The sequence below is a fragment of the Odocoileus virginianus genome, chromosome 17, assembly GCF_023699985.2.
Source record: "Odocoileus virginianus isolate 20LAN1187 ecotype Illinois chromosome 17, Ovbor_1.2, whole genome shotgun sequence".
NCBI lineage: Eukaryota > Metazoa > Chordata > Mammalia > Artiodactyla > Cervidae > Odocoileus > Odocoileus virginianus.
Window position 1 is genome coordinate 48,557,101 of NC_069690.1, and position 24,122 is coordinate 48,581,222.

Consider the following 24,122-nt stretch of genomic DNA (forward strand, 5'->3'; position numbering starts at 1 on the left):
GGGCATGAAGTCAAATTACCACTTCCAACTGAAAAATCCCATTCTGCATCTTGAAAATACAGTACACTCTTCTAATCTTTTCCCAAAACTTTATTTCGTGATAGCCTGATATCATTTTATGATTTTGTAGTTCCATGAGGAAAAGGACCCACATACAGATTTAAGCGTCTCCATAGTTTTCACTATGCAGGCAGTACTTTTCTGGTCTTTCTCAGATCTGAAGTTTGCTGTGAGGCCCCACAAGTCTTAACGACTTTGGAAATGCAGTCTACCAGTGTTTCACAATTATTATTGCAGAGCCTTATTTTATTCTTGAGATGCCTGGAATCTACGATTCTACACGAAGATTCTACAATAGGTATCGTTTCAAGTTCCGCAAGTGGTCAGCTGAAAGAACAAGCTGGGGCTAGTCCATGAATCAGGTACTAGTGTTGGGGAGGCGAGTGTGGGGTGCACCCAGCTGATCCAGGGGCCTCCGTCTTCAGGCCTTTCTCAGGCCCCCTGCACAGGACCGGAGACAAATGAAGGCAGCTCAGGCCACGACCACACTTGTTTTGTTTGCTGGGTCCTTTGTCTCTTACATGTCTGGGTTGCCAGGAGCTTTGGTCTCTTGCTTTCAGCTGCTTGCTGGCTCTGCAACTGTCCTTTGTTTGCCCAGTTGCTAACTGGAGTAGGACAGCCGTCACTCAGGTTCACAAGGGTTTGCCTTTGTGTATTCTGACCGGCCACAGTGTGGAAGCCATGTTTTTTGAGCTTCAAGATAGTTGTTGGTGTGCTCATTATTCACCATCACTTTGCTCTTGTGGGAAAGTCAAAGGGCAGATGGGAAAAGAAACCAGCTTCCCCTGTTTAACTCCAACTTTTGTATTTTAAGTTGCAGGGATGGCTTGGCAGTGTACATTTCCTTGTGTATAGTTTTCGGGGATGTACCTAATGGTATGAACTTTTGGAGAGTGCTGGGAAAGAACAAAGCAGCATTCTTTCCCTTTGTCTTTGGAGATCCAGTTATTGCATCTGTTTGGAATCCACATGATGTTTCTGTTTTGTTCTTTTGCTAAGTAGCAGTTCATCCCAGAATTTAGTGGCTTATGGGAATTCCCTGGCGGTCCAGTGGTTAGGTCTCTGTGCTTTCACTGCCTGTGTTCAATCTCTGGTTGGGGAATTAAGATCTCACAAGCGGCACAGTGTGGGGAAAAAAAGAGGGAATATATAGGAATATATAAGCCAGTAATAGGATGACTGACTAGCCATTTAGGAAAACAGAATTTAGTGATTTAAACCAACAGTGTGGTAGTTCTCACAATTCTGCCATCTCAACTAGACTTAGCTGGACAGGATCTCCTGTTCCTCGTGGTATAGGCTTGAGCTGAAATATTAAAGATGACTTTATCGTTCATGTGCCTGGCTTCTCAGCTGGAATGAGTGAGCCTCTCTCACATGGCCCTCCATGTGGCAGGCTTGGCTTGGACTTCCTCACTCCATGATGGTCTCAGGATAATCAAACAAGACGTTTTGCATTGTGGCAGACTTCTGGTCTCCAGCTTCTCTTAAAGACCCAAACTGACACAATGTCTCTTCTGCTACATTCTTTTCGTCAAAGCAAGTCACAGACCAGTCTAGATTCACGAGGAGGGGAAGTAGCCTCCACAGCTTGGTGAGAGGAACAACACGCAGGCACAGTGAGGGAGGGAGTTAATGGTGGCCGTCTTTGGAGATTATCTCCTGTAATCTCCCTCGTGGTATTCTCTTGATTTATTGGTCTTCTCTCTTTGTTTTTACTGGCATTTTGTGGTATAGGAACACAAGTCAGGCAGGAATTAGTCCCATCATCTTAAGCATCAGATCTTTTACCAGCAATTCCAGGGTGCTTTGGAAAGGCATTGCTGATTCTTCCCTGGACTGTAGGGCTGAGCATCAGAGGCTTCACTGACTGCCTTGGGAAGTACAGTAATGGCCAACATCAGCTGAGCACTTGCTATGGACCAAACTCTATGCTTATGCCTTTTTCATATATAATGTTATCATCATAATCTTCCCAGGTCTGTATGTATAATTTCAATGGCAGTTCGTGGGTTGGTTCAGGTGATAGTATAGATAGTTGGTACTGAAGATTCAAAAGTGCTACATAGCCACACTCAAGATCACCAGCCCTTCCCTCCCCAGAAGCCCTCATTTCCTTGAGGTACTTATTATGGTGATTGGTTTCTTTCACTTAGCTTTCCATATTCATTTATTTCATATAAATGACAGTTGAACTTTTAAGTTATCATTTCTTTAATGTATTTTTTCTCCAGGATCCTAAACACTTCAAGTCAGAGAAGACAGGACGGGGACAGTTAAGGGAAGGCTGGAGAGATAGTCATCAGCCCATCATGTGTTCTTACAAGCTAGTGACCGTGAAGTTCGAGGTCTGGGGGCTTCAGACCAGAGTGGAACAATTTGTACACAAGGTAAGTAAATGGTTGGCAGTTCCTGGGCTGTGGGCAAAGTAACTGTCTCTGTTGTGAGCCGGAGTGCCCAATGTCCAACAGATGTGTAAGCACTGAACCAGCACAAGTTAACCTACATCTAGAAAATCCTGTTTCCATGAAAATGAATTTTGTCTCCTTTTTAACTTTCTTCTACTAACAGATCTCTTACACTTCATCTCTCATTTTGTGACTTCCATGTCTATTGGGTGAGTATGCTCAGGAAGTTGGGCTCTCAAAGTATGGTTCTCTCGGGCTAACCTAGTTCCAAAAAGAGGTTCTTGTACTTGGTACTTGGGCACTCAGGTTCCAGGCAGAGGCACAGGGTTTATCTGTGTGCACTGTCCCCCCAAGGATAGTCCTCGCTCAAAAGATCCTGCAAATGTAGACACCTGAGGTAGAAGCTGCCCCAGGAGACAGAAGAAGAAACCCCAGTGGTCCCATGAGAAGATGTACCCCAGCATTTCTGCCCTTTTAATAACTCTGTTACCAAAGAATTATTGGCAAGCTCAAAACACAGGTTTTAGCTGTATACCTCCTTTGGCTAAACATGTTAATTTTGTAGCAGGAGCCCATTTAGTGATGATTTAAGTTTATTGGGTGCTTCTAACATAACTATTCCAGTAGTCATGTATGGATGGTGAGAGTTGGACTGTGAAGAAAGCTGAGCACCAGAGAGTTGATGCTTTTGAACTGTGGTGTTAGAGAAGACTCTTGAGAGTCCCTTGGACTGCAAGGAGATCCAGCCAGTCCATCCTAAAGGAGATCAGTCCTGGGTGTTTATTGGAAGGACTGATGCTAAAGCTGAAACTCCAGTACTTTGGCCACCTCATGCGAAGAGCTGGCTCATTCGAAAAGACCCTGATGCTGGAAAAGATTGAGGGCAGGAGGAGAAAGGGACGACAGAGGATGAAATGGTTGGATGGCATCACTGACTCTATGGACATGAGTTTGGGTAAACTCTGGGAGTTGGTGATAGACAGGGAGGCCTGGCATGCTGCCGTTCATGGGGTCGCAGAGTCAGACACGACTGAGCAACTGAACTGAACTGAACATAACTCTTATCCTCATGGAAATTAATTGGAAATGCAGTGCTGAGCATTGCCCTTTGAAACTCCTATTTTCATGAGAGTAAGTACTATCCAAGTTGTCTCTACATTCCAGATAGGCTGGATATCTGTTTATTTTTCCACTTAAAAACTGATAAGGAATTGCTTTCTGAAATTCTTTTGGGGGCACTGGAATTTAACCTTAATGCACTGAGCTGTTTGTTACTTAGATGGATTTGTCTACTGAGCTTGGGGAGCCAATTGATAGTAAAATGTATAAATCTTGAATTTGGGTCCAAGAAATAGATTGAACTTGCTTTCCTGATAATAGCAGGGCCTGGAATAAATTTGAGACAGAGAAATGTACTAATCTGCTGAGCTCTAGAATCCGTTTCTGCCCAGCCAGGGGTGAGAGCCAAGTGGCACGCATAGAAATCAAGTTCTGGGACCTGCTGTTTTCCTGCTGTGTCCCAGTTATTAAGCAGGAAGACAGTCTAGGCTCCCAGAGTAAATATTTTCCAGCCTCAGCTCTGCGTCTGTCCCTGGCAGTATATTCTTAACTTACACAACATCCCACCTTTAAAAAAAAAAAAAAAACAACACCCCAAATGATCTCCTCTTACTGGGGCCACTACCATAGTGTGTTTCATTATCTCATCTTCTCATGAAACATATTTAGATTGCCACAGGGGTCATTGTATTTCTTTTCTAGTTTTGAGAATCCATTTCTTTAAAATACCTGTAAGAATTACACTCTAGCAATAGGCATTCCCATTGCCCATTTCCAAATATAATGAAGTGTCATCAACACCCCCAAAACACACCTGCTGTGGCACACGAGCCACTAATGAGAATCTGAGGCTCTTATTTGCGTAGGTTTCAAGTGCCAGGGATGCCTTTCTCTGAACACCTTTTGTTTTTGAAGAATCTATTCACAGTTAACGGGAAAAAAATGTTCGAAAGCGAGCCATTAGCACATTATTGAATTCTTGTTTCCAGCAGACAGCTGTGTTGTGCTTAATGCAATAGGGCGTATTTACTGATGCCTCGATGCTGTTCTTATAATTTCCATGAATTTGACACACTCAGCACTCAAGTGTGCATGGCTTCATGTTGTTTATTTTCGTTACATGTTTCCTCCTTCCAAATCATGAAAGCCTCACTAGATATCCATAGACCTGGAATAATGAACACTTCATTATGAAGGCTTCCCTTGTTTCTGCAAATTCACTGAATTAAAATCCTTCTCTTCTTGAAACATGCTTGAACCTTCTACGAGAGGTTTTGACAATTGCTAGATTTGTTTGTCAGGAGGAAAGAAATGTTGGAAGGAGAGCACTGAGTGCCTAAGAAAGGTAAAAAGGCATGCCGTATTTATATCGATAAAAGATGAAAAAAAGATACCATGAAATAAAAACACATAAATGGTATAACACACAAACTCTTTACAATTATTTTTCTTAATCTTCTATTGCCGTTCTGTGTCACCATAAGAAATAATTTCATTCCCTTCATCTCCAATCAAGTTCATCATTCCCATTATGTTCTACTCTGGTTCAGGTCTCTTATTTCTATGACTTTCAATAATAGTTAACATAATAGTTGACTAAACTGCTCCCTCCCCTGACTTCTAATACATGAAAGCCAAGCTTAGAAAGATATCTACTTATCTTGAATCACACACCTTCAATTATTTAAAAAAAAAAAATTACCCATATTTAGGCTGTTTCACTAGAGAAGAGAGAGTTTTAAGTGCTTTTTCTTGGAGGTGATTTTCTATCCAAATAAATGCACTTGATTTCCAACATTTATGACCCCCTGGAGCCTGTGAGGTGCACCCTTCTGCAAATGGAAAGTAGAACCTGTTTTAGGTAAAGATAAATGAAGAGAAAAATCTGAGGGTGATCAGCGCTGGAGACTCGTTCCAGTCACTGTTGTGTGACTGCCAAGTCGTTGTCATTATTTTGAACAGCTTCCAGCCCAACTTTCAAATAAGATAAAGAGATTAATTTACAGCAAATATGTGTACACCATGGAAAAGTTCTGAGAGTAAGTATGTCCGCCTCTAATTGTCATCCCATATGGACAGAGGGATGGAGAAATTTGTAACTGTCACATTTCCTAGAATTGGAAACCATTCCTTTTCCAGATAGTTTTAATTAAACCTGGTATTCTATCAACCTCCTTCTTTTGCTTTTTTAGGTGGTTCGAGATATCCTTCTGATTGGACATAGACAGGCTTTTGCTTGGGTTGATGAGTGGTATGGTAAGTCAACTCCCCCAAAATCAGTTATAGAACAACTTCATAACACATTGGCTTCAACTTTCAGTCCATCTGGCTTCAACTGCTACCTAGAAAGACAAGAACAAAGGCAGAGCTATTGCTTCCTGTATTGAAAATAGCATTGTCCATGGGACATAATGAAGAAGAATGTAATGATAGAAGCTTGGTCTAAAATAACCACAGCACTTAATTATTGACTAAATAGGACCTCAATATGTTTGATGTTTGCATGCTTGATAGTGCAGGGTTCTATAATCCTCTGTTGGATTGGCTTCAAACCCCTCCAGTTTATCCCAGACCTCACGATCAGTGCTGCCTTGATCTTGTCGTTAAGCGTCATATCAGGTGAAAGCAGTCCTTGGACTTGAGTCCTTTGAAACACTCCCTCACCAAAAACATAAGGACTTTTGCCAGGATTCAAGGGCAAAGGAACTGGTGCCCCCTTAATTCTAACTGAGACTATTGTTCCGGCTTTTTAAAAAATGATTTGAGAAGAATTAAACCTGTTCTGTATATTTCCAGTAAGTGAAAAGAAACAAGGTTTGTTTCATCCCGTGATGAATGAACCACACTTCCCATATCTGCAGCGCTATCATTTTGTCCACGTGAATCCCCTACATTCCCAGAATCAGTCATCAGAGGCTAGAGTCCTTGACTATAAAAAGAAACAAACACACCCAGTTGGTGACTTGGGTCATATCTGATTGCCTAATGAAAATGCTCTTCTCTTTGGCCTTTTCCTAAGTCACGTTGAATTTGTTCTCAGCATAACCTCGATTGCATTTTGGTGCCTTTGTATCATTGTTTCACCAATGCCCTCTCTCTTCTTGGCTGAAGGCATCAAATTTAAAGTGAAAAATTACAGTGGACTGAACGGACAAAGACAGTGACTATTAGCTGTTTCTGAACCATATTTTTAAAAATAGGGTTTTATAGGCTATGGATGTGCTTTTTTTTTTTTTTTTCCTTTTTTTGCACAGTTTTCCCAGATCCATATCTTCTGAAAAGCAGATATATCTTTGCCTCTTCCTTGGTTTGCTCAAATGCAGACCTCTAGAAGAGATGCTTTTGAAAGATCACCATTTGCTCTCTCTTAATCACACTCTGGGCTTCCCTAGTGACTGAGTGGTAAAGAATCCGCTTGCCAATGCAGGAGACTTGGGTTCAATTCCTGGCTCAGAAAGATCCCCTGGAGAAGGAAATGGCAACCCCCAACAGTATTCTTTCTTAGAAATCCTATGGACAGAGGAGCCTGGCGGGCTACAGTCCACAGGGTCACAAAGAGTTGGACACGACTCAGCAGCCAAACAACAGCAATAATCACACACCCCCAGGACCCAGGATGCTGCTCAGAGGCAGCACTACGCTGACTGGCCACACTGTCACAAGTCTCCCCAACACTTCTTTGTGGTTGTCTGTTGTGAGATGGGGGGAGGGAGAGTCTCCTGTAATTACTTCCCCAGATCATTAAACAGATCTTTCTGGTTGTTTTGTCTGGGGAGCTTTTCACAGATTCTTAGAGGGATCACAGACAACCTAAAGGTTAACAACTGCTGGTCTCCCCCAGCTTGCACTCGTCCATGCTCTTGGCATCCTAAAGGAATTTCAAAAAGATATGCAAAGAATAATAAGCTCAAACTGGTGAGAAGTTTGGTCAGTGAACTGAAACCTGAAGAGCCAAAACTCGACCATCTTGAAGACCAAGAGACAGGGCAATGTAATAGATTTCTCTGGAATACCATGAGGCCTTCAAGGACTTTTCAGAAAAGGCAGCATCAAAAAGGGTAGCTGCACACTAACTAAGAAAGACAAAACACTACAAGCCAAGGGCTGATTTTTTTTCCATTTCAACCAGGCCCTCAGCAACTGAGAGACTTAAAGACTTTTAGTCCAAAAAAGAAAATAAATAAATAAATAAAAATCTCAGACTATTACAAGGGCCCAAAGCTAAAATGACGCATCAAAGGAAGGCCTTTAAAAAGACCTACTTAAGTTGGAGAGGTGGAGACAGGAATTAACTCAAGGAGCCTACTGACAAAAAGCCCTCTCTGTATCTGAGTGCAGAAAAACAGCATGTGGTTTAGTGGATGTAGATCGTCAGGGCACCATGTACTCCCCCAGAGAAGGCCTCCACCCGCTATATATACAGTCCTAGCCCCAACCAAAACAAGCAGCCTTTTCACTCAGCAAAGGGTCTGAGACCCACCCCATCAATTTCATGTAAATTACTGGCATCCTTGTCCCCAGCTGAGCGGCTTGCCAGGAAAGTGGTAGCTCCTTCATTACACAGATGCAGTTACTCAATCAACTAAATGCTAAGAACCCTGCCCACAGCCCCTTATTCAAGGTAATGCTGTGTACTGCAGGCCTTCCGGAGAAGGCAGTGGCACCCCACTCCAGTACTCTTGGCTGGAAAATCCCATGGACAGAGGAGCCTGGTGGGCTGCAGTCCATGAGGTCGCGAGTCGGACACGACTGAGCGATTTCACTTTCATGCATTGGAGAAGGAAATGGCAACACACTCCAGTGTTCTTGCCTGGAGGGCTGCGGTCGATGGGGTCGCACAGAGTCGGACACGGCTGAAGTGACCTAGCAGCAGCAGCAGCAGGCCTTTCAGGTAAATGGGTGTGTCATCGCCCACCGGAACAGCCCTTCAGTTTTGGGTACCTGAATTTGCTTATTTTCCTTTGGTCTATACAAGCTCAGTGAGGCTTTATCACTAGTAAACCTGGAACGGGTTCAAAGTAGAGAAACCCTTTCCTATAGCTTATGGCACTTATTCTCCCAGTGAGGTCCTGGGCCTGCAACCGCAGCATCCCTGGAGTACTTGTTTCAGATTCTCATACTCCACCCCAAGCCTGATGAATCAGATACCCCGGGGGTGTAGCCTAGCACACCCCCTTGTGTTTTAACAATCCCTCCAGGTGAATCCTAAAGGTTTTTTTGTTTTTCAGTTTTTGGTTTTTGTTTTCATTTTTTGGCCACAATGCAGGACATGTGGGATCTTAGTTCTCCAATCAGGCATCGAGCCCGAGTCCCCTGCATTGGAAACGCAGAGTCTTAACCACTGGACCACCAGGGAAGTCCCAAAAGTTTTAAGAACAGCTTTAAATCAGATTAGATTGAAAGGACAGTTTAATTAATTCAGTCCAAATTTAATTAGACTAGAAAATGGTAGATGTCTTCAGGGCCAACTGCTGAACGCTGGTGCCTTGTAAGCATTACGAAAAGGCGCCTCTTCCAAGCAGATTCAGCAGGTGCTGTCGGCTGATCGCTGAATTTTAGCTCCATTGACCCTGGGCCATGCTCCTACAGTGCCCAAACTGTATACCTGTCTACACTGGCAGCCCTGTGTGATGCCTTTCTCCCTAATTAGATTCACCACCTCCAGTGCTTAACTGAGTTGCATTTTGTTTTGTTTTTTTAAAAAGGACACTACAGATGACAGTAATCATTTCTTGCCCAAGGATTAATTTTGTATCCTTCCTGAATTTTAGTATTTGACTGTCACAGTAACTATTTCCCTAAACAGATTTTATTCTGCTCTTGTTTGTTCTAAACTACAACCGTTTCTACTGTTGGGAGTAGTTGAGTTTGGTTTTGAAAGCCTTGATTGGTCTTTATCCATGAGCCTTGGGTGTCTCCTGCATGACTGGAACACTAATCAGAAAAAACAACTGCATATTTCAGAAGATGGGGTAAAAGAAGAGGTGAATAAAAATAGGCAGCCCAGCTTCACCAAAGCGTGGTTTTGCTTCACAAATCTGACAGTATTTTGAGAGGAACACAGAGGGTTGCCCAAGGGAGGCTGTAACTGAGTGGAATTTCATGAATCCTGACCCTTCCAAAAAATAGGGGGTTGTTCTGGCTAGTATAGATGAAACTTCCTCACAAAACTGACTTAGAGATCATTCTGGAGTCCCAAGAGCAATCTAACAATGAAACAATCAAGCTGAAGTTGGAGAAAGAAGCTGACTCAGAGGCTAGCATTAGCTGGTTGATTTCACCAAGCCAGCATTTTCCAATGGCCACAGGTTTCCTGAATCATGAATTTAAGTTCCATGTCTCTTATACAGCATTTTATGTATGTCTGTTTACATTCATTTTTCTGGAAAGAATCCATTGCACTCCATCACATTTTCAAAGGAATCTATGCCTCTGCTCTTCACCTCCCCAAATTAAGAACTGTAGAAAAAAATCATAACTGTAGATTACAATTCTACATCTTGTGATCTGAATTACAAGGAAAGAATATACACCAAGCCTTGAGGATTAGCTACTGTCACTACAAAAAAAAAAAAAAAAAATGAACTATTTGTAATAAGCACCTGTTGAATTTATAGCCTTTTTTTTTTAAAGCACTTCCCAAAGGATGGGCCACCATTTTGTTGAAGTCAAAGGGGTATCTGACCTAATTCTTGATTGCTGGAGCTTCCTCTGACCTCTGACCCAGCCACTGTTTAAGACTTCCATTTTGACTTGGAACAACAACAAATAAAAAGTTACTTCTGTTTAGGCTGACAGGCCTGGAAATGGAGAGAAAATATTTGTAGAAGGAAATAAAATATAATGTGCCATTGAATAGGTCATTGAATTAAGCTATATGAATCTTTATTAAAACTGTAATGCAGGAATATTCCTGACTGCAGACACTTTGTTTGGTGGCATTTGTAGTGTCTCTGTACATTCAGCTGACTTCTGCCTTAAAGGCCTTTCAGATATACAATCTTGCCTCCACTTCCAGTGAAATCTCTAATAAAATGATTGAAAGAAAATTCCCACCATAAACAAAGCTGAAAGTTTGAGAGAAGCTATTTGCAATATATGTATCCAACAGAGGATTAATATCCACAATATATAAAGAGGTCCTATAAATCAAAAACCCAACGCTAATAGAAAAAAGGGAAACAACCTAAATAGGTAAACCATGGAAGAAGAAATGCAAATAACCAAGAGCCTCTCTACTAATCACAAGAAGTGTAATGAAATGAAAATGGCAAGAAGATATGACATTTGCCCATCTGATAGCAAAATTTAAAATGAGTGATAATCCAGTTTTGGATAGGTGGGAGAACATACTAACAGTTTCTATAAAAACTGATGATAGTAAATACAAATTATCTATGGCCAGTAATCCCACCTCTAGATACTCATTCTTTTTTTTTTTTAGATGCTCATTCTTAAGGAATACACATACATGTTCCTGAATATAAATACAAAGCTATTCAGTGTAGTGTTGCTTATAAGAGCTAAAATCTAGTCTCCATATAAATATCCTTCAACAGAAATATGGTCAAGTAAATTATGATACTGCTTATATGATAAATATTGTGTGTTAAAAAGAATAAAGTACGGGGAGGAGCCAAGATGGCAGAGGAATAGGACGGAGAGACCACTTTCTCTCCTACAAATTCATCAAAAGAACATTTGAATGCTGAGCAAATTTCACAAAAGAACTTCTGATCGCTAGCAGAGGACATCAGGCGCCCAGAAAAGCAGTCCATTGTCTTCGAAGGGAGGTAGGACAAAATATAAAAAGAATAAAGTAGTTCTGTGTTCATTTTCCATTAGTGGAAAAAGTAAGCCAGAGCAACTGGTATCATATAGTATACTATAGTATGATTCCGTAAATGTGAAAATAAATGAGACTGTATGTGTGTGTGTAATACTGGCATACATGCAAATTCATAGAAAAAAATCTGTCAGTAGTATCTCCAGAAGGAATGGGATTGATACAGGAAGTTAAAAGGAATCAAACTCTTTTCTCTATATAATCCAGTACTATTTGAATTATTTCTGTGGAACATAATTCACACATTAGTTGAGTGATTCAATAAGTAAATGATAATTGAAATCCACATATTATAACAAAGCAGAAAACAGTTGAAGCAGACCAAGATTCATACAGAGGTATATTTTGCTTATTAGTTCACGGTTTAAAAAATTGAAGGAGCTTCTTACCAAATCCTCTGAGTCCGGAGCTTCTTTAATAAAGCTGGGCAGGTGGTAGAGGAGAGGGTTCTACCCAGGCCAATTTAGTGTGACCTTTACATGCTGGAATAGAAGACCAGGGTCTGCTTACTCTCTCACCTGAAAGAGGGTGAGAAAAAGAAGGACAAAAATGGTCTTGCAAGAGGACAAAGACAGGAAATCTTGCGACAAAGAGAATATTTATGCCGCCAGATGATCATTCACCCTCTAATGGCCAAGTGTCAAAGATACTAGGATTTAGCTTCCTTACCAGAATAATTTTGGTACTAGTTCCAGTAGTCTCTTAAATCAGGCCATTAGGCCAGTGTTATTTGTTTAAGAAGACTTCATTTAAGAAACTCTACTTGAAAAAAGTAAATTATGACCTTTCAGATCTGTAAATTAAGGGATAATTAAATTCAGTTATTTGCAAAATAATTGACATAAGATTCCTTTAAGAGTTTATCTGATATACATAAGCACTTTTTTCCTGGGGACAAAGAGATCTGAACCTAAATTGTGAGAAGTGACTCTGATCATTGAAAATCAATTAGTAATGAAGATGAATCAGCTCCAAAAGTATAATCCATCATCAGGCATATGTAATTGAATTTACTAAAAAATTGACTCATTTATAGATTTCGAGGTAATACACTTTGCCGAAGCAAGATGTAATGCATTCTATCAGATAACCTGAATAAGAACATTTTCACTTGATTAGGCTTTCCATAAATTACTGAGGAATATTGACATCATTTCCATAAGCATGTATAGTATGAGAGGATAGTTCACGATTTAGGCAAACATATTTTCCTTCAGCATTGGCTGGGACCAGATTATCATTATCTTTTAGAGAACCCCCCCTGTACTAGAAGTTTCATTCTTTTTTCTTTTTTTTTGTCTGTTCAGTGAAAACACTGAATCCTAACCACTAGATCACCAGGAAACTCCCTAGAAATGTTCATTATTATGTGGTCTAATTGAGAGATTTTTTTTCTTTAAGATGAAGTTTTCCACAACTGTTTCTTAACTCTTCATTTTAAAAGGGGGGGATCAAAAAAATAAAAATAAAATAAATAAATAAGGGGGGAATCATGATTCTAGAATTGGCAAAATACTCTTTTCTAAAATGTATCTTCTTATACAAGTGCAAATTGATGGTATCCATCTTCTAATGACTCCAAATAATTGATTTTGAAATAACATTCTCTTTCTTTCTTACAGAAGTAATTCAGATTTGATGTAGAAAATTTAGAAAATATAGATAAGCAAAAGGAGAACATTAAAATTTCAACTCCTCAAAACAATCACTGTTAACATTTAGAAGTGTACTCTTTCATTTTTTCTGGCAAAAATGATTTATTTTACCTCCAATTTTTTATTTAACAATATACCAAAGTCATTTCTTTATAGTGTTAAATATTCTTATGCATCATTTTTAATTCCTGCATAATGCTATCAGGCCTCAGAGTTGTTTTCAGTTTTTCACTATTATGAACAAGCTAATAATGAGTATCTTCATTATTAAATCTTTCTTCACATCCATAAAAATCTTTGAAAGCCCCTAGTCACACAGTTTAAGCCCCTCTGTTAACTTTGAGCTAATTAAAGATAAAGAATGATTTCCATTGAGATTCACTAGAACAAAGAAATGAAGCCTCCTTTGTTTTTGTTTTTAAAATTACTAGCATTCCAGTGAGGGGGGAAATAAAGTGTCTAATGAATATATGTATAAAGAAATTTCTTTAATTTTAAACTTTTAACTTTAAATTACCTCAGTATTCATTCCAGGTATGTTTGTATATAAGAACTTTTGATAACTGGCCATTGAAATTAAAGTGGTTGTATTGAAAGAATGTTATTATTGTTAACAAAGATGCATTTGTTCTATTCACAAAGCAGCATCTCTTTACTGCTTTGCAGTTACCTTGATTTTCTAAAAGAAAAGCATGCTCTTCGCTTGGCCAGACTGTTGCTTAGCATTCTTGATACCTACATTGCTTATGGATGGCATTTTTGATTAACAGTTTCAGGGTGTGGGGGTGTCACCAGCTAAATAATATCGCCCAGGTCTGGATTTAGAGCTGCCCTCCATCTTGGCCCCAGACCACACTGAATTAATTCAAACTTCTCACAAGTCTGCCCTTTGGAATTGAAGAGACTCTCACGTGACACACAAGGACTGATATAAAAAGACACCAGACCACATGATGCAGAAAATACTAACGGAAAAATTCCAACTGTAAATACTTGCTCTAAATCCCCACCAAGCTAATTAGTGATCAAGGTGGTAGCTTGATTAACCATTTGTTGAGCATGAACCATTCATTGTAAAGAGGCATGAAGTTAAATTCTGCCAGGAGAGTGGCAGAGGAATCCCCATCTGGGGAAACTGCTAATGAATTGTTGTAAAATATCCAAGGAGTGGAGTGGGGAGTGCAGGATAAAGCAACGGAAACATTTAAATTGAGACTAATTATTATTTTTATGCATTGCACATACCAAAGATAGCAGGGTCTTTGTTGAAGTTTTTTATCTCTTGGATCAACCTCGGCACCACGGACATTTTGGGCCAGATAATTCTTTGTCGGGGAGGGAGGAGGACTGTGCGCTGTGGAATGTGTTACCACATCCCTGGCACCTCCTGGCCATGTGCCAGTAGCACCTCCACCTCTGTCGTGGCAACCAAAAGTGTCACAGAACTGTCCCCTGTTTAGAACCACAGGATTTCAGAAATTATTATTCTGAAATCCTGAAAAATCTGCAGAATCAGGCCAAAAAAATCATAATGTCTTGTGCCATTTTATTTCTAAAACTGTGTGGGTGGAAGTAGTGCCAGCCCTCTTCATGCTGTTAGGTTAGACTTGAAGTTCTGTGTAGACCTGCACTCTCTGACGCCATGTATTCTGTGCAAAAATACATCTGTGTGAGCATTGCACCCAAATCTCACCAGGAGCAGTGGACATCATTTCTCTGCCCTCAATGTCATGTCTCTTACAATAGCAATGAAAGTGTCCTTTCTGTTGTTGAATGCATTGCTGTAAAGAACTTCCAAATCTATTTTGAAAGGTAAGTATTAAACCACACAAACCTGACCCTGTCCCTTACAGGGATCTTCTAACCATGCTTTTAGGAGATCTCAGGCTACAGCCCTGTCCACAAGCTAATACTTCCTGCCCACCTAACTCACTGTACAAGAATCACCCCTAAATAATCTCCATTCTTCTCAGCTCTAAGACTGTTTTGACTTAACTCCCTTGTATTCACTCCGCCTTTGGCTGGTTTAGCTAACTTTATGATTAACCCTTCATAAAGTTAGTGAGTTCCCCGCTTTTTTACTCCTCTCTTTGGCTTCTGCTAAGCTGCCATCATCCCCTAAAGTTTCCCCCATTGAAAGTTCGCCTTTAATAACGGAAGTTGCCAACGTCTTGACCTTCTTTCAGATATGACAATGGATGATGTTCGGGAATACGAGAAAAACATGCATGAACAAACCAACATAAAAGTTTGCAATCAGCATTCCTCCACTGTGGATGACATAGAGAGCCAGGCCCAAACAAGTGTATGTAGAATTTTTAAAACATGTTGCCCACTCTTTACCAAACGTACCCATAAACCGATCTTTGAAATGACTTCAAACGCATCAATTCTCAAACTTCCACAAAAAAGCATCGTAGCCCAGAGGCTGTCGGCGAAGAACCTGAGCTGGGTCTTAACTGGACGTTGTTACCTCTTGCTTCCAGACATTTCTATTTTTTAAAGCCACTTGACTCAGAGGTTACATTGTCTTGGTCATAAAACCAAGAGCATAGAGAATGGAAACATTTTGTGGCCTGCACCACAAAAGAACAGAGGGGTAGAAACGGATGTCACACAAAAGCTAGATCATCAGCGCCAGTAACTTTTAAAGACATAGTTAACGTTCAGTCATTCGTTTCAGGGAAGGCTATTGGCTTATCTGGTATTTTCCATTTCTTTGCATTTGCTCTGAAATGCTTTCCATGGCTCTTTATGGCTGTCTTACCTTTGGTTCCTTTTTACTTAGGTTCCTGTCCAGACGGGGCTGCTGTCCATGCATACACACTGGCTGAGCAGTGAAGGTGGGGTGAGCTAGGTCAGGCTGGGACTTAAGCCTCGGAGAGCCTAAGGTTATTTAATGGCACGTTGGTGACTGAGAGCTGACAGTGTGTTGTCTACATGCCAGCATCTTAAATATAGTTCCATCAGTCATCCGTGCTTATGAGGAAGAATCACAGATAACAAAGAAAATGTAATCACCAAGTCATTTTCATGTATCTTTGGCCAGAGCTGTGGTCTCTTCGGGTGCCAGCTTGAGCCCGCATGTCTGTCAGACCCAGAATAATGCATATTAGCTATGTAAGAAATTACAGTGTAGTTTTAGAAAATTGAGAGATGGCTCTTGTTGTGAATGCTTTAGATTTGTGAAGACCTCTGGTTGCACCTTGGAAATGTCGAGTGAACTTCTGAGAGCATGTCTTGGGAATGTGCCCCGTCAGGCATTATGTGCTGCTGTTGGATGCATGTGGCAGCCGTTGAGGTTGAAATGGCCGTAACTCTTCTTGCATGCAGTGGTTGGACTTGCAGCAGCTGTTTGGATCAGACTTAACTGAAGTGTTCCTCTGGAGGCGCTGGCCAGTTCCTATAGGGCTTCCCCCTTTCTCTCTCCCCGTTCTAAAGTTAGAAGTGCTCGTAAGGAAACCGTCCTTAAATTGCCATCACTCTCAGTTACCTTTCCTTTAGGAATGTTGATACCTGTCCCCTCTCAGCCGCCGTCTGAAAGCCGCTCCCTATGTAAGCATGACAAGACAAAGGAAACCAGAGGGAGGGGGGAGATGCCACTAGCGAAGGATACTACACAGCGCTTTCCTCAGTCTAAGTTCTTACAGCTTAAGGCTCTGGGTTTGGTTTTCTTTCCATTTTACTCTGATTATTACTGTTGGAAAGTCAGTTTACCGTTCAGACGGTGACACCTGGAATGGGTCTCCCCATGGGAAAGCCTGTGCATTCTCTGACTGCAACTCAGAGCCCTTCCCATAACTTCGGTGTCAGAAATGCCCATCTCCTCAGAAGTTAAACAATGTGGTTATCTTTAAATGCATACCACACTTGCCTTATTCTTTGAAATTCCATCAAGTTGGGAAGGGTCATTGATTTTTCCATATTTTTCTTCTCTATCACAATGAAAAAGTTGAAATCAAGAGGCTGCTGTCCATCACAGAAACTACATGGGTGCTCAATAAATTTAGATCTATTTCCTGAGCAGAGACAAACTATATTGAAACTGGGCAAAATGAACACCCATGGCCCCAGCAATAAGGAAATAACAGTCTCCTTTTCAACTGAGCAGTTTCAACACGTTTCAAGGAAGAGAACTTCTTAGAGACTGAATAGGAGTGTAGAATCAAAATTCTGTACTTTGGGTGATTTCTGCCCCCTGCTGGATGTATGGAGTAGCGCACCATTCAGCCACTTGTAAAGAAAACCTGATTTTTCAAAGATAAACTTCGCTGAAATTCACTGAAGCTTTTCTGAGTCTCAATTTTATTTTGAAATACCTCTTTAAAGAACTTAATCTTATTTCTTAGCTTGTCTAAGTGTCTTAGCCTTAGTGTTCTAAGTGGTAAGTTTACAGGTACAGTTCTTGCTATATTCTGAATTTTATATTCTATCAACATAGGCATAACTTTTTATTTCCTTTGTAAAAACTTTTACCTTCCAGAAAATCTTAATAATTTTTCCCAGGAAATACTCTTGAGGATTTTTTTTTTTACATATTTCTGGTTCGCTTGTATGCTATGATATGACTATAGATCATATATCTTAATGACTAATACTGTGTTATGAATATTCACTCCATAGTTAATATTTCCAAAGTGTCTGTATGTTTCATACTGGTTTATGTAGTGTCATCCAATGAAGGCTCACCAACTAAGTTCATGGGAAAGGACACAAGTGAAAACACAGGTCTCTGGGAAGATAAAACAGGTACAGAAGCCCATGGTCAGCAGGTTTCACCTTTTACACCAGGACAAGCTTGTCGGCCTTCACTCAGAGCTTTTTTAATAAGACCAGTTACCTATTTTCCCAGTTACTAGTAACAAAATTGGCAAAGGATACCAGGGATAGCCAGACTGAGAGTAATAATAGAGTTCCTGAGAATGAGAGAAGAAATGCCACACTATATAAAGCAAATCAGTCCTAAGAAGTGAGTCACCACTGTATTGTAGCACAGTGATATTCTTTCCATATATTATGTCTAATTGGTAGTAAGTGTGTAAGCGTGTGTAATACATTAATGTATTTACATTAGGGAAGGCTTTGCCTTTAAAAGAATTTTTTTTTAACTCTCTCACATAAGAACATTTCAGACATTTGGCAAGTCTGTATCTGACAATGCCCATTAAATAAGGCGTCACTGAATTTATTTCTTGGATGCCAAATAATGTTCTTTTTTTCTTTTAAATGAAATTCTCACTGATTTTGTGATCCTCTCTTTTTCTTCTCTGCTCTTTTTATGTTTCCTTGAGAAATTGTTTTGTTTCCTTGGTTTGGGGATAATTAGCAAAGTTCCTTGTTGCTGTCACATCTTACTTGTTTTTTCCTCTGAAAAAGATCTCAGGATGGATACATAGTTAGGAAACAAGTAACTCCTAGAATGCAAAAAGTATATTTATTGAACAAGAGGATACCATGTTGAGAAATTCTGATAATCTGCCTGTTTACCCTGTAAAGGTAAACTTGTCTTTGCATGATCTAAAATAGTTGTTAATATGTATCATTTGGGGCCACTGATTGCTTTAATTACCTTCCTTTTGTAGAAAGGATGGCATGGTCTAATATTAGCTCCATATACCACACCATATCCACAGCACACGGATGTACAGACACGTACAACTTGGTGTGGTTCTGTGCTCTCCTGATAAACTCTTCTTAAGAATACTTAAAGTACTCATTGAAAGTGCTTTGGAAAATCTTGGATGGATATTCATAAAGAAATATTTTTTCAGAGGTCAGCCTCAGTAAAAAGAAAAAATTCAGGGTTTAGCATTTCAAAGACAATCTGGGCTAATAATCTGGAGAGACCCCTTAATCATAGGATTCTGATAGCTCCTTTAAACAGGCAGAGAGATGAATCCATTTGTGTCTCTTCCAACACTTGCTCATTTTTTTTTCTATTTTTTACCTTTAAGACATGACAATGGATGAAGTCCGAGAGTTTGAACGAGCCACTCAGGAAGCCACCAACAAGAAAATTGGCGTTTTCCCACCTGCCGTTTCTATCTCCAGCATCCCCCTGCTGCCTTCTTCAGTCCGCAGTGCCCCTTCGAGCGCTCCATCCACGCCTCTCTCCACTGATGCACCAGAATTCCTGTCAGTTCCCAAAGATCGGCCCCGGAAAAAGTCGGCCCCAGAAACTCTCACACTTCCAGACCCTGAGAAAAAAGCCACCCTGAATTTACCTGGCATCCACTCTTCAGATAAGCCATGTCGGCCCAAATCAGAGTAACTTCATATGAATATTTTATGGGGTTTTATATTTTCAGTTTTGGGTCTTGTTTGTTTGTTTTTAAGGATCTTCTGATACAGAAAAAGACTGCTCTGTCACTCAGACATGTCCCTTTGATCTCTTGAGTGTGCATGTGGTTAAGTAATTTCACATAGAATATGACTCCCTAAGTCTGCCACACAGTGTCACAGTAGATGTAAAATGCAAGACTTGCGAAGGACAGAAGAGATCTTCTGTGGCCGCAGCTGGTCGCCAGGGAGGAAGCCTTGTTTATTGGGCATTTGATGAGGTTGGCATGGACTTCAAGGGTAAATAAATGAAAACTTTACACCACTCTGTTACAAGGTATAGTAAAATAATGAAGTTAGTTTCCTCCCATCAAACGTGAAATTCTCAAAAAATTTCTCAGGCATAAGACACCTAATTGTTAAATTTTGAACTGCTCCTTACCAATACTTGAATACCAGGAGTTACTAAGATTCCTACTTTGGTTAGTCTGACTCAGGATTTGGAGCCTAATTAACTCATTAAATATTTTCAAAATTTTAATTATCAACCTGTAGGGCTCCAAGTGCAATTAACAATAACTTATTTATACCTTTCACAGAATTTGATAAAAATGCCACTTGTTTCTGTCTTTTAATAACTTCCCCTTTGTGCCCTTGTGGCCTCAGAAATCTTTAAGAATTACATGGATAAATGTGACCATAACAGACTGATTTTGAATGGTTTGGTTTAGGAACCAACAGACCCAGGTGAGGCAAATGTCTTTTTTTTTCCCTACAGGTATCAACGAGCCTTACATCATTTGTTAAGATTCTCAGAATTTGCAGTTAATTGAGTAGAATTCATTGACTCTTATGCTCATTCAGAGAAATTCAGGGTAGAGTAAGCTGCCTGGACTTTAACACTGTCGGACTTGTTTCCATCCCCTTAATGGGACGGGGATACTCTTAATAATATCTGGACCTCCCTGGAATACATTGCCCATCACTGGACCGTAGGAAAAAATTGCCGTTCTCTTGTTCCTTACTTGAAATCCAAATATCAGGAATATGGCAAAAGTTGAGTCAGTGCCATCAAGTGGGAGGAGAAAGTGAGCAGAATGGCTGATTCTTCTTTATAGAGTAAAAAGAAGTTATAAAAGATGCCCCTCTGTCCAACTTTCTTTTCTGAGGGTCTTAGTAATGCAGAATTAGACTCAAGGTTGACAGGAGACAAGATCATTCACCACAGTGGCAGAAAGAGAACTCTCTTTTGATCTAAAGAGAAAAATCTGCCACCTTTGCACCTCACTGCCTTTAAACACAGAAGGAAGAGCAGAATCTAGCATTTGTCCTCCAAGGGAGGAAGAGAACAAGGTAATTGGGCGACCCGAGGCCCCAGCTGGCCTTCCTGACCATAACCTCCAACCTCAGGAAAGGGACCTTCCCCAAACGCAGATTCCCAAGGAAACCAAGGAGCGTGTCCTCTTCCTCTTAGACAGGCTCTCAGCCAGTGGACCCTGCCTGCTTCTCTCTCTCGTGCCCAGCACTCTGCACAGTGTCCTTCAAGTGGACAAACTCTCCCAAGGTGCAAGTGCTGGCCCCAGGGCCCAGCACCAAGTGTTCTAAGTCATATGTCAGGTTGCCAAGATCATTTCTTAACCTATAGGTTGACATTTAGCTTAATATATAAATAAACCCAGAACTCAAAGGAAACCCATTGCAAATAGCTTAGATCAACAGTGCATCTCTTCCCTAAGAGTGATAGTACCACAGTAAGACGCCTTCTTTGCATGGTATGGTAGCATGATTTTTGCTTGTGGGAAAACTCGATCTTTTATCCAGATCTCTTGGACTTCTCAATGGCTCCCTTTCAGCACAGTAGTACTTAACAAGAATGTCTGGCTTTAGGAAGCAAAATTCTCCTTCAGAAGACACTTGCATAGTGTATGTATTTGCTTAACATTTGCAAGCTGAAATCAAGATGGGGTGGGATCATGATATTCGCATGGAATGGATTTGTTTTGAGCCCGTGGTTAACACATCTGGCACCTAGTTTTTCTGTTGATGCCATTGCTCATTTTCCATTTTTGTAAAGTAGCTTCCTCTATCAAGGTCAACAATTCTATATGCTTTAGAAAGCTAATTCCTGGTTTCCTACTGTGAATTTTCTTTCTCTTAAAGCCAGTACAATACCACAGACATTACTTGCAAAACTACCACTGATAGTGTGATTCTTAGCCAACAAATATGTGTGGTCTTAGAGTATGTTCAGTTTTTCTGTCTACATGTGGTTCGTGTGCATTTTCAAAGGGGGGAGGGGTGCAAATATTCTTTTAGCTGCTTCAAATATTTAATCCAGTCATCACAAGGCATAAATGGCTTCAGTATTTTATCTATCTTGATTTTCAAGCGTCATTTCACAGTCTTCATACATGGATTTATTTTTTGTGGGGTACAAGCCTGCAATGAATGTGTATATAGAACATTACTAATTCCTATAAGGATGGAAATTAAATGGCTGCATGATGGAAACTTAGAAGAAAAAAAACAGAAACTTGAATTCATTAAGCATGTTTTGGGGAAAAAAATAGAATTTTAACTCAGTGCCTCTGTCTGCCATGTGGAAACCTTCAACTTTGTTCACCAAAATTGTATTATACCTGTATATATATAAATATAGTATGGCAAATCCAGCACCATCAGTTTTAAGTCTCTGGTAGCCAAATTGAAATAATCCACAGATAACATTTATGCTCACCCCATCTTTGTCTCTCATGTAGTAGAGACCATCAAAATGAACATAACTTTCATTACTTTGGATGGACTTCAAATTACAAAATGCCCCCTGTGCTTTTCATTGGCTGTCTAGCAGATCATTGCTTTGGCTGTGCTTTTCCAGGACAAGAAGGCCTCAGTGTTTTTACTGCATAAACTTTGTCAGAAGTCAGGTCTGAAGACCTTTCATTTTCCTACTTTTGAGCTAGAATAAGGCAAAGCAAAGAAAAAAGCATAACAACACAGGAGTCCGTGACATTCTTCAGTTACCACATTGTAACTGAAACAATATGAATTCATTTGTGAACTAATTTATAAACCCTTCTGTTTTGGTTTTGCATTTGTGTGTGGGGAAAACGGCTTTAATTTATTTGAAGGCATTTATTAGCCACGTTTTTGATTGTGAAAATAAATCTCTAACTAGTGCAATTGTGCGTGTCTTATGTAGACACTTAAAAAACAACGAGACTCCCAAATGTTATTATATGGTTTTCTTCCAAGACACTATAATAAACAGTGACCTAAGAAAGTAGATTCCGACACTTCTCGAGAAATCATTTTTCCATGAAAATTTCATGGCTAATGAATTTATGTGTACTTTTAAATCCTACTCGCCTTAGCTCCTCTTCATGGCTCAAAGACTATTTGTCACTGACTGGCATAGGTCAACAACAATTGTACGTTTCAGAAGGGCCAGAGTGTAATTTTATTCCATATGTGATGCGTATTCAGATACTCCAACACAGAAGGATTGTTTAAATAGTTTTAGTCTCTTTCTGATCATCTGGTTCAGTAGGCTGGGTGACAATATGCCATCTGAGCCATAATTCTTAAAACTAAAAAAAAAAAAATCTGTCCAGAAACTGCAATTGATTATAAATAGACTGTTTAAAACTATTGTTTCCTTTAAAAAAAAAAAAAGAAAGAAGGAAAACTATTGTTTCCTGCTAAAAACGAAGAGCGTTTCAGAAGAGCGCAGCAATGGCATATGGAGGCAACGCATACTGGGTTCTTCTGTGTTCTACCTTCAAAGCAGTCTGTTTCATTTGAAATGTAAGTTTTAAGCTTTTTAGGAGTTAGTGCAATAAGAGAATGTGAATATGTTGAGACCTTTCCAGATGCTGTTGTTATCATTTTGTTGTTAACAGACTCTAGGATAAGCCTCTCTCAATGTTTTTGCTTAAAATCAAAAGCCTGTCTGTTGAATTGCAAATCTCCCCTCAGTTTCTGGGTGTCTCCAAGAGAGTCTGTTTGAGCTGATGTTATACCTGTGCCACTTACATGTAGCTTCAATTGTCAGTTTTAGTGTTTACATTGCAAACTGGGATCTTGACTAGTTAAATGGTCGATACACCACTGCCACAGCTGAAGGACCAAGTTCTGGAATGCACAGTGTGATGACAGCAAAGCAAACAGAAGTTGATCTTCACACATCTTAACTGTGTGAGGAAGCCATCCTCCTATGTCATTTTGCAGCCGTTTTGTGTTTTTTTCCCAGTTATTTATTATTGATAATAACTTACTTTTTCTTACATTCTGTTGTAAATAAAGTACAAACCAATCTTCTTTCCAAGTGTATCTTCCTCTCTGTCTTTCTCAGCTCTTTCCGAGGGAATGTTGACAAATTGGGAACTTGTGGGTTGATGGGGAAAGAAGCTATCAAGGGAGAAAGGACAAGCCATTGGCCTGTTCTTAGACCCAGTTCTAGGCAACTTGTGTGCAAAGAAGTGTCTAATAGGTATCTTCAGGGCTCAGCCCTTGGTAGGAAATGCCTGGGTGCCAGTCCTCTCCAGCTAAAAAAGTCACCAAGGTGAATCTGTAACCTAGTGGGATCCACCCAACAGATCCTTGGATCCCGCTCATCAAATGCGAGGCAACAGTCTTGAGTGATAACCAAGAAAAATCTCTCCAAGGGAATCTGTAGGAACACCACCCCAGGGGAACACCAGATTCTCTCCACAGCAGGGCAAGCCAGTTTGAGCTGAGCTGAAATCACTCTGATCTGGTGCGAGTTTCTCCAGCTTGAGTAGCTCCTGTTGTTCACAGAAGGGTCCTCTGGGG

At 40.2% G+C, this 24,122-nt stretch overlaps 1 protein-coding gene across 1 annotated transcript in view; it reads left to right on the plus strand.

The window, feature by feature from the left end:
- PITPNC1 (phosphatidylinositol transfer protein cytoplasmic 1) overlaps positions 1-23,627 on the plus strand; it is a 231,980-nt gene extending 208,353 nt beyond the window's left edge. Inside the window, exons 7-9 of the mRNA XM_070479761.1 lie at positions 2,295-2,450; positions 5,720-5,783; positions 18,983-23,627. Coding sequence (XP_070335862.1) covers positions 2,295-2,450; positions 5,720-5,783; positions 18,983-19,299 — 537 coding nt within the window. The 3' untranslated portion in view covers positions 19,300-23,627. The remainder of the gene's footprint in view (positions 1-2,294; positions 2,451-5,719; positions 5,784-18,982) is intronic.
- Positions 23,628-24,122: the final 495 nt, after the last annotated feature.